We start from the raw sequence: 11,362 nt of genomic DNA, 5'->3' as shown, positions 1-11,362 counted from the left end.
TAGTTTTTCAGGGAGTAACACAAAATTGCAATGCATTACTTTTAAAAGTAACTTTCCCCAACACTGGTTACCATGATGGTGTTTAGTTTAGTTTTTGTGAATGACACTGTGCACCTAAATACATTATTTAAACTATTTAAACTTCTGTCAGTGAAATAACATGTCAGAATAAATGTAAGAAAGTAAGATCAGTGTGTGTGTGAGTCCTGCTGAGTGATCATGTGTTTCTGTGCTTTTCTTAACCTCTGTTTGCGCTGATGGAAATCAGTCATTTATTTTTTAATGTAGTGTCACAATTTGTATTATTGCTATCAAAATGACTTTTCAATTTAAATGATCACACACAGTCAATAAATCATTTTCATTATTCACCTTATGGAGCTCCGGCCGTTTTCAGCTTTTTGTGTTCTTCTGTCTTCCAGCGTCACAAGCTGCTGTTTTTATGTCAGATCATCTTTATTTATACAGTGCTTTTTACAATACAGATTGTGTCAAAGCAGCTTTACAGTGTTAAACATGAGTAGTAAACACTCAATTTTCAGTTAAAGTCAGTTCATCATTCAGTGATGTCAACGTCCTGCTCAGTTCAGTTCAAATAGTATCTATGCAATCAAAACAATATTGCCAGAAATTGTCATATATTTTTATTTTTAGATTACAGCTTGTTTTTCTCGATTGCTAACACACAGTAACTGATTCATTTGGCCCAGTTTCCCAAACCATTCATTCAGTTCTCGACACAGACACATTTCTCATTTCACACACTTTGCTCAATGTTTTCTGTAAAACTACACACAAAATGCCGTCATTTTGCACAGGTTTGACCATGTTCTCGTTCAGAAAACAAAAGTACACAATATAATTAAAGGGATAGTTCACCCAAAAATGAAAATTCTGTCAATTACTCACCCTCATGTCGTTCCAAACCCGTAACACAAATTAAGACATTTTTTACAAAATCTGAGAGCTCTCTGACCCTCCACAGACAGCAAGGGTCCTTCCACTTTCAAGGTCCAAAGAATTTGATAAAGCTACGAGAATACTTTACTTTTTGTTGCACAAAAAAAGTAAAATAACAATTTTATTCAACAATTCTTGTCCTTCAGAGAATGGCTTGTTTTCTTCAGTTCTTTTGGGTTTTCATTAAAGGGGTTCAGAGAAAATGCATTCATCTTTCACAAACCCTCATTCCAAACCATTCAGAAGATTCATTGTGCTTTTTTGTCACCAAATCAGGTTCACTGTGAGATTGTAGATGTATACCTCTTAGAAACATCATAATTAATTGTAAAGGTTATGTGTATTTGGTGTGCTGTCTGAGGGGAGGGCTCCGAGCTCAGAATTTTGCCCCGAACCTAGAGTACCTCCCACAGGTTAGGATAGGAATAGTAATAGGTCTGTTTATGAACAATCAAGTAGAAGAGATGACAAGCAAGGTGGACTCATTACAGAACAGGGTGGAATCACTCTTGAAGGAGAATTGTGTGCTACGTGAGAAATGCTAAGAACTGGATGCTTACAAGAGGAGCACCTAATGCAAAGCACCAAAGACGCCAGGAACAAACTTTGGCCTCTTGTAAAACAAGATTTAAGAAAAGGAAAAACTTTTTTTTTTTTTTTTTTTCCCTTTCATCTTTGCAAATGAGCCGCAGCCCTGCAGAAAAATTACCTTGATTAGCTTGTTCAGGTGTGTTTGATTATGGTTGAAGCAAAACTCTGCAGGGCTGTGGCTCTCCAGGACCGACGTTCGCCACCCCTGTGCTAGATTGACACACTCCAAGGAAAGCAGCTTCTTCAAACTTAAATCTTATGGATAAATATGGATAAATTTCACCCATTACTATGTGCTATTTAAAATCATTGCGATGTCGAAATTCCAGAATTAATGGCTCTTTTGAACTGTTTTTTTTTGTTTGTTTGTTTTTGCTAATGAATCACTTGAACTGAATGATCGAGTTTGAATCAATCGAACAATTCCAGCGTAAATGACTCACTCAATTGAATCAATTTGTCTGTTCCGCTTTCCGTGTCTTCAGCATGTTTAAACTAGCTCGCTAGTTTAATGAGATTAACTGAAATAAGTTTACAAATAAAATATCCATATATTTCCATTCCGAAGAGAACTGTTTTCCACGTCGAAGAATCTACGGATATATTCAGGTGAGTAAACCGGTTTACTGCTAACTAGTGAAAACACTATTAAAATGATGAGCTGCACCTTAAAATGTATGTCAGATGGAAACATTGTGCATTATGATTGAGTTTGTAGCTTAATATATTTTACCACTGCAGTTCAGTTGATTCAGGTCAATAGGAAATCAGTTGAAATCATCCAGTCATCTCACACCACTGAAGTGAATATTTGATTTGTCAGTATATATTGTAATAAACATTTAAGAAATTCTTGTTGTATCTGATTGTATTTGTTTATATAGAGTGATAGTCAGTGTAAAAAGAGCAAATGGACACCAAACGGGTGAACTGTGTTGAGTTGATTCATTGAGAAATTGATTCAGTTGTGTGGTGTGTTTTGTTCAGTGTTCATGAATCAGTGATGTGGTGTTTGTCAGATGTTCAGTGCTGTCTGTTCATTCTCCTCTTCTGCTCTGCAGGATCTGCTCATGGATTACTATGTCGCTGGAGATCTGCTGACACTGCTGAGTAAGTTTGGTGATTGTATCTGGAGGACATGGCTCAGTTCTACCTGACTGAGATGCTGATGGCCATCGATTCAGTCCACAGACTCGATTCTGTACACAGGTATCTGTACTAACACTGATCAGTTCACCCAAACATGCAAATCATGACAGAATGAATTCCTTTAATGTCATCAGACAATGGTTTGATTCAGAAACTTGATTCAGACATGATTAGTAAAGTGTTTAAAGATCATTAAAACCTAAAAGGTAAAAAAAAAGAAATCATTTAATCAATTAAAATCATCTTTAATTTCACTTTTAATATATTTACTCTTTTTTTTTAATTCAATTTTTTTTAAATTGATTTTTGAAAAATAGACCAAATTTGTTATTTTTTAACTAATTATTTTATTTTCTGATACATAAATGAGTCTGATTTTCTGATATCTGGTGTGTCTGTTTTTAATCTAAGTGTTTTTATTAATTTGTGCATTTATTTATATATTTATTTTTAAATGGGAGTATCCTGTGTATTCTGACACATACATGAATGTCTCTAAGCCCCTGATATTTACTCACTTTAGAACTGTTGTGATATTTGTGAACCGCACAAAAAACTGTACATTTTATTATTCTAAACTGTTCATGAACTTTGGTAGGCTGTAAAACAGGTGAGTTGTAATTGGCTGTTTTTTCCTGTAGAAAGCTGAACTCTCAGGGCTGGACTGGGACAAAAATCGGCAAGCCTGTTCTTGATAATTCTGCTGTGTACATTTCGCAATTGCCAACGACGAGGCACATTTAGCTACTTTTCCCTGAGCTTTTCAGCACCACCATTTCACTTTGGTCTGTACATTTTGAGAGACTGAGAGGAAAGTGGAAAAGAGGTCAAGCGATATTTACATAGGGGGGGAGCAAGATCTGTTCTCACTCCATCTATATAATGCTTTGTAATGGGCCGGTCCTTTGCAGGGGAAAAAAATGTACCGGCCCAAAAGAGCGCCACCTACTGACACAAATCAGCACAAACACAAACATCATGATGCTCTTTACAAAAGAAATACTTTCAACGTGAAGCAACACTGTCATATTCGACAGCTGTCTCCCTGCTGCTGCTCTGCTGTTTGATTTTAATGTAAATCATTAAAAAACAAAATTAGATTGATTATTATTGATTTTTCTCTCAGATGTTCCCAACATCATGCAGTGAATTGGAGAAGCACTAGATTGCACCGTTCAGCAACATATGAACATCTTCTCTAATTCTGGCTCTTCTGAGTTGATCAGACTGAGTTCACTGCTTGAGCTGCTCCATACACTGACATTATTCAGGAGAGCACTAAATAAAACCAACAGGGAATTTTTGTATCTATCACATGTATCTATCAACCTTCAAAATTTGTAATCTTTTAAAGAAATAAAGGTGGACTTAACCTGTAACCCAAAGGTCACAAAGGAATGACCAGTGCTCTCTTCCACCTTCAATACCAGGCACTGAACCCCCAACTGCTCCCTGTGCACTGAATATGGAACCATACTTGGTTACTTCCTAATTCAAATTGTATTTTTGTATCTCATTTGCTCCCTCAATTCAAAATCATTAATTGGTTTGTAATTTAAAGATGTTCTCAGTTCATCTAAAGGATGCACAACACTGACATTGACAGAACAGACACTGTAAAGATTCACCATGCACTGATTTACTGAATTACTGAATGTCAGTGAGTGTGTGACTCTACAGGAACAGGAACGAGGAAGCTGCTTTACAAACTCACAGACACACCTGTTTTACACACGTCACTCAAACACAGAACCAGGAAACAGAAACATAGTTCAGGGAAAGAAAAACTGAAGTGTAGTTGAGCTGTTGTGTGTTTGTGTCTCTGTATTCATGCAGTAAAATGGCAGGAGCCCAGTTTTTTCAAGATGAGTTCTTGTGTCCAGTGTGTCTGGATCTCCTGAAGGATCCAGTGACCACTTCCTGTGGACACAGTTACTGTAAGAGCTGTATTACAAGCCACTGGGATCAGGAGGATCAGATGAGAGTCTACAGCTGCCCTCAGTGCAGACAGACCTTCAGTCCAAGACCTGCTTTAGCTAGAAACACCATGCTGACTGAAGTGGTGGAGAAACTGAAGAAGACCAAACTTCCTGCTGACTGTTACGCTGGAGCTGGAGATGTGCAGTGTGACGTCTGTACTGGAAGAAAATACAAAGCCGTCAAGTCCTGTCTGATGTGTCAGGAATCTTACTGTCAATCTCATTTTGACCGTCACGAGGAGTTTCATTCACGTAAGCCACACAAAGTGATTGATGCCACTGGACGACTGCAGGAGATGATCTGCCAGAAACATGAGAAGATCCTTGAGGTTTTCTGTCAGACTGATCAGAAATGTATATGTGTGCTGTGTACGATTATTGAACATAAAAACCACAACACTGTATCAGCAGCAGAACAGAGGACAGAGAAACAGGTATTTAAAACGAACGAACAAGTTAAAACAAAAATACTGTCAGTATGACGATATACATCTGAGTCAGTTTCATTTTTAGTATATGTGCCCTTATGACAAAGTTTATTCAGATGTGCTTTTAGTATACTTCTTAAATAAAAAAAAAGTATACTTTTAGTCTACTTTTTTATGTACTTCTCAGAAATAGGCTTTATTTACTTCTCAGAAATATAGCTTTTCAGAGGCTCCTGGGGCACATGGCATCCTCAGCAACTGACAAAAAGTTTAAACATATTTGAGCTATACTCATGCTCCTAGAATCAGAATTAAAAAAAAAAAAAAAAAAAAAAAACGTGAAGAAGAAACTGAAACAACAGATGCTTCCACATGTAATCTAACAGGAACATAAGCAACATCAACAGACATAAAACGGCATCAAAACTGTGTAACGTTGTGGAATAAAATGTCGACCGATGAAGTGGGAATAATTACAAGCTTTGGGGTGTTGTTCAACTCCATGTACGTTTTGATTATATAATTCTGAATCCAATTCATAGTCTTATTTTCAGCTTTTTGTTCAAAATGTTTTTTTTGGTTTGCTTTGTTTTTTTGTGAAACTTACCCACATTCAAGTGTTTAAATGTTTTGTATGTTCAGATATTCATATAACAAAATATATACAAATTAATACTTAGATAGGGACATAGTAGTATACTTAAAGTATGATGTAAAGTTCACTTAAAGAAAAATTACGATATAAAACAGTATAGAACAGTATAAAACTACATTAAAACATTAATGTAAACTAGTTGTGTACTCAAAGTTTACTACTGTTATACTTAAAGAATACTTAAAAGTATACTTTTATATACTAGAAAGTGGGCCAATTTAGTCCCAGGGAGTATTGAAATAGTGCACTTACAAATATACTACTAGTACACTATTATTAGTATATTTATTACATAAAGTATACTAAAATATACTTGAACTTAACTTAAGTATACTTAATAAAATGAACTTAAAGTATACTACTTTTTGGTGAGGGTGTGCTTCCAGTGTGAAACAAGCCTTTATGTTAATTCATGTATGATGATTGTAACCGATTATCACTTCTGGAGTTTGAACCTACAGCCATTGTAAATCAGCTCCACTTTTACTGGATTCATCTGTTCACATGATGATTTAGTGCCAGTAGTTTTCTGTGACATTCACTATCATCTGTTTGTCCTGCAGAAGCAGCTGAAGGAGATGCAGAAGACATTCCAGCAGAGAATCCAGCAGAGAGAGAAAGATCTTCAGCAGCTGAGAGAGGCTGTGGAGTCTCATAAGGTGAGTCTGGAGAAGAAGAGAAGTTTGTCTCAGTCTCAGTTCAGACTCTCTTGTCTCTTTCAGTCCCACTGAAGCCTGAATCACTGTGTGTCCTAACAGCGCTCTGCACAGACAGCAGTGGAGGACAGTGAGAGGATCTTTACTGAGCTCATCTGTTCCATTGAGAGAAGCCGCTCTGAGCTGATACGGCTGATCAGAGATCAGGAAAAGACTGCGGTGAGTCAAGCTGAAGGACGACTGGAGCGACTGGAGCAGGAGATCAATGATCTGAGAAGGAGAGATGCTGAGCTGGAGCAGCTTTCACACACACAGGATCACATCCAGTTCCTGCAGGTAACATAGATTTAGAAGAACACCATCATAGTGGACTTGAGCGAACTGGACCATGTCTTAAGTGTCTTAAACACTCTAAACTTATAAATAATGGTCAATCCAATCGTAGCTTTTGAGCTGCTTTTCCTGAGCAAATCTACTCAACTCAGATCATTTTGAGTCTTGTTCAGCAAAATGAACAAATCTTTTTTCGAGTCATTTTGTTCATTTTAGCAAAATATAATAAAAAATGTTACGTGTTACTTCCCTAACACATCTACTGCTTACACAAATGTTGATCACACTACAACAAATCATCTGATGGAGGGAACGGAGATGTTGTGTCAAGTGTACGACACTAGGGGTCACTCTTGGGAGCCCAAACACCTCTGAAAACTTTGAGAAAAGGCCAATGAAATTGGGACATCCGGGTGTAAATAGGGCAGTGCAGGATCTGCTCACTCGTTCTGTTCTGAGGAGTTGAAGCGTCTCAACCCACTCAGAGGCAGTCTGGAGTTGTGGCATGAAGGACACAACATCTCTGTTCCCTCCATCAGGGAATGAGGCTTACCATATGTAACCAAGATGTTCCCTTTCTGTCATACACTTCGCATTGTGTCAAGTGTACGACAATAGGGCACCCTGTATAAGCACGCCACAACTTAGACCACGTCACGAGTGCTCGGGGCACAGATAGTAACAAGTCAACGTGTTAAAATAAGTGCAGCTGACCTCTTCATTAACTTTCAACGTCCAAGAACTGACCTGTCCTGCAGCCGGGCCTTTCCTCAGTGGAGCGGCTGAGTGTCTTGAGAACGTTGGGATAGTAACTGTTTCCCCTAGGGGAAAAGACACTATGGAGATCACAACCTGCCCAGAAAGGAGTAAAAAGTGAAAACACCATATGTGAAGTGGTCTTAGGTGGGCTCCACATCAGGGGAGACTACCAAAAACTCAGGAATGTCTCGGGGGAAATACCAAAGCACAGAGAAATAAAGGTGGAAATTACACACATGGGGCCACATGAGGAGCCACTACATAAGGGGCACTAATCCAACCAAACATTTGCAAAAAGCCACTCACCTTGCATTGGATTCTTATAGCGAGTTCCTCCGCTGAACTTCAGCTACGTACAAAAGTGCCAAGTGATGGAGAGGATGTACAGGAGTCGAATAGCTTGTGTTCAAGACTCTAGCAGACACTGGTTCCATGTGAAGGTTGTAAATCCTGGTGAATATGTTAGGTGAAGCCTAACCTGCAGCTCTGCAGATGTCTTTTAAAGAGGCCCCATTCGCAAGAGCTCCCGAGGCAGCGACACCCTTTGAGAAGGGTGCCTATCCAGGCCTCCTTAGAGGAAGGATAGCACAAATTTTATACCACATCTCCATGGGTCCTTCCCTTGGGAAGAACACCAGTTGACAAAAATGCACTATTTTAGGTCATACAGCCGCCTGGTAGAGGGGGCTCTAGCCTGTAGAGGGTGTTTACCACTGAAGGTGAAAGCTCTCTGAAGTCCTCCTGGTCGCGTCCAGGGACCATAGGTGGAGGTTCCAGAGATCTGGACCGACTGAGGATGGAGCCTCCACTCGCCTCCGAGCGAAATCTGTTGTGATAGAGAACTGGCCACACGATTGAAATTGCCGGGAATGTGAGTGATACGCAGAGACTTGAATCTGTGCTGGCTTCAAAGTAAGAGATGGCGGGTCAGTTGTGACATGCAAAAGGAGTGTACACCCTGGTGGTTGATGTACGCTACAGTCACTGTGTTGTCTGAGCGGGTCAACACATGCTTGCCCTGAATCAAAGGTCGGAACCACTTGGCCAAGAGCGCTGTCAGCAACTCCAGGCAGTTGATGTGCCAAAGCAGCCGGGGGCCTGTCCAGACCCCTGAGGGTGCATGCCTGTTGCACACAGTGCCCCAGCCTGTCTTGGAAGCATCTGTTAGAGTGGCTGAGGATGCCATGTGCCCCAGAAGCCTCTGAAAGTATTTCAGGGGAACCGCCGACCTGAGTCTGAGTGCTCTCACACGCCTCAGCACTGACCGCGCACGTTCTTGGGAGAGACATGCAGTCATAATGACAGAGTCCAGCTCTACACCAGGAAAAGAGATACTCTGCACTGGGGAGAGTTTGCTCTTTTCCCAGTTGACCCAAAGTCCCAAATGAGCCAGGTGGTTGAGAACCACATCCCTGTGAGCGCAAACCAAGTCTCGCGAGTGAGTTAGAATCAGGTGAGAATGCGAATGCCCACTTCCCTGAGGGGGGCAAGGGCAGCCTCCGCAACCTTTGTAAAGACCCGGGCAACAGGGAGAGGCCTAAGGGAAGAACCTTGTACTGATAAGCCCGACCTTCGAAGGCAAACTGCAGGAACGGCCTGTGTCTTGGAAGGATCAAGACATGAAAGTATGCATCATTCAGGTCTATTGCCACAAACCAATCTTGACACATGTGAGGATTTAACACACGTTTGAGGGCTAACATTTTGAACGGGAGCTTGAGCAGGGCCCGATTCAAAACTCTCAGATCTGGAGTGGGGGAACTGTGGCTGGAGGTGAGAAGCCCCGAAGACCACTGACTGTTTTGTCTGGTGCATTTGTTTGGTGGAAAGCAATCAGAGGATCCCCCTGGCGAGGGAGATCGTCTGATTGAATTCGCTGTTGCATAACATGGTGGAACACAATGGGTGTGCCAGCACATGTTCTGGTTGGAGAGAACAGCGTCCGACCATCGCATGGAGGGGCGGAAATGCTGTGAATAGTGCACAGAGAAGAAGGAAATTGCTTTTTATTGACCATGTTGAGGCCGTCTGCCAGATGGAAGACAGCCGGGATAGAGCCGATGGATCCGGGCAGGTCAAATGTTCTCTCTCCTCTGGGCTGCCTGTCTCAGGAATGCTTTGAAGCCTGACAAGGGTTCCTTGTGGCCAGTAGACGGGCTGGCGGTGCCACCTTCCTGTGAGAACTGGACCATCTGGCTGCAGGACTGGCTTGCTGCAGGGCCTGAGCTGTTCTCGCAGGGGGCCTCCCTCGGCGTGGAGCAGGTGGAGGTTACTGCCTCGGCAGGGCTGGGCTAGCGCTCGCCACACACCGGGGCAGGATGTGCTTGCTTCTTCACCACGGAGAACTGCTGGGCAAATTCTTCCATGGTATCACCAAAGAGGCCAACCTGGGAAATGGGAGCATCAAGAAAGCAAATTTTCTCAGCATCTCACATTTCTGCCAGGTTTAGCCACAGGTGGCACTCCTAGACCACCCATAGTCATAGTCGGCATAGTCGGTTGTAAAACACAGCTCCTGCAGTAGCTCTGGGTCAGGAACACCCTTGTGAGGATCTTTCAATACCCTGGCTTGTCAGTTGACAAAAAAGAGAATTCTCTGGAAAGAGAATTGATTAGTTCATCTCTCGAATCCTCTGGTTTGATTCATTCATTCATCTATGCAGTCTGAGCCGGGAAAAAGAATTGATTAGTTCATCTCTCGAGTCTTCGGTTTTGAGTCGTTCGTTCATCACGTAACAGCCCCATAAGATGAATGAACGACTCCAAAAGAATGACCCATCACTACTCCATTGAGGTGCTTCAGCTGTTAGATGGACATTTATGTGCTTTGCAGATGTTTTATCATCTAAACTGTTTCCTAGAAAGTTCACGTATGCGTAAGCGGCAAATACTAGAATCTGTAGTTCTCATGTGATATAATGAATATGAGAAGAATGAAGCTTATGCTGTGAATGTGCTGGATTGAGGTGAGTTACTAAAGATCAGTCAAGTCAAATCTGATGTTGGTGCAGGTTATTGGGTGAAGTGTGGAGCTGATGAGTTTTGATTTCTGTTTTCTGTAGAGTTTCCAGTCTCTCTCAGCACCTCCTGAATCTACAGATGTAAATGACGATCCCTTCATTTCTCTCATCTCTTTTGATGGTCTGAGAGAATCTGTCCATCAGATGAAAGACAAACTGGAGAATTTCTGCAAAGAGGAGCTCAAGAAGATCTCAGACAGAGGTAAAGTCCTGGAGATTCATCTGCTCTCAGAAACGAGTCCATCATCATCTCATATCATGGAGAACATCATATTAGAAATGTGTTAGGAATGGATGCAGGATCATGAGAATCACACTGTTCATGTCTGTTGATTTCCACAGTCACATTCACCAACATTATTCCCAGGACCAGGAAGGACTTCCTACAATGTAAGTCAGTAAGAAAACAAGCAGAAAAGTTCTGTGTTCATGTTTGAAGAGTTTTATGACATAAATGATGATTTGCACAGGATATCTGCTCATCTGTACTGAGACACTGATGATACACTGAACATGAAGAGTTCAGCTACATGAAAACATTAAACATTTTCATAATTTCTGATTCTGATGTGTTTTATCGCCATCAGATTCCCATCAGCTCACTACGGATCTGAACACAGTGAATAAACACCTCCGTCTGTCTGAGAGCAACAGAATGATTACTTACAATAACACAGATCATCCATATCCTGATCATCCAGACAGATTTGTTCATTGGTATCAGGTGTTGTGTAGAGACAGTGTGTGGGGACGCTGTTACTGGGAGCTGCAGTGGAGTGGAGGTGATGGTGTGTGTATATCAGTGTCATATAAGAGCATCAGCAGGAAGGGA

General features: G+C 41.1%; 1 protein-coding gene across 1 annotated transcript; it reads left to right on the top strand.

Moving 5' to 3' along the window:
- Positions 1-4,487: 4,487 nt before the first annotated feature.
- LOC127160650 (E3 ubiquitin/ISG15 ligase TRIM25-like) lies at positions 4,488-10,883 on the top strand. Its single transcript, XM_051103309.1, has 4 exons — positions 4,488-5,113; positions 6,326-6,421; positions 6,521-6,754; positions 10,573-10,883. The coding sequence occupies exons 1-4, from the start codon at positions 4,541-4,543 to the stop codon at positions 10,816-10,818; spliced, it is 1,149 nt and encodes a 382-aa protein (XP_050959266.1). The 5' UTR covers positions 4,488-4,540; the 3' UTR covers positions 10,819-10,883.
- The last annotated feature ends 479 nt before the right edge of the window (positions 10,884-11,362 follow it).

Source organism: Labeo rohita, unplaced genomic scaffold (genome assembly GCF_022985175.1).
Source record: "Labeo rohita strain BAU-BD-2019 unplaced genomic scaffold, IGBB_LRoh.1.0 scaffold_413, whole genome shotgun sequence".
NCBI lineage: Eukaryota > Metazoa > Chordata > Actinopteri > Cypriniformes > Cyprinidae > Labeo > Labeo rohita.
The sequence above is the reverse complement of the archived record's forward strand: the minus strand, read 5'-3'. Positions and strand labels throughout refer to the sequence as shown.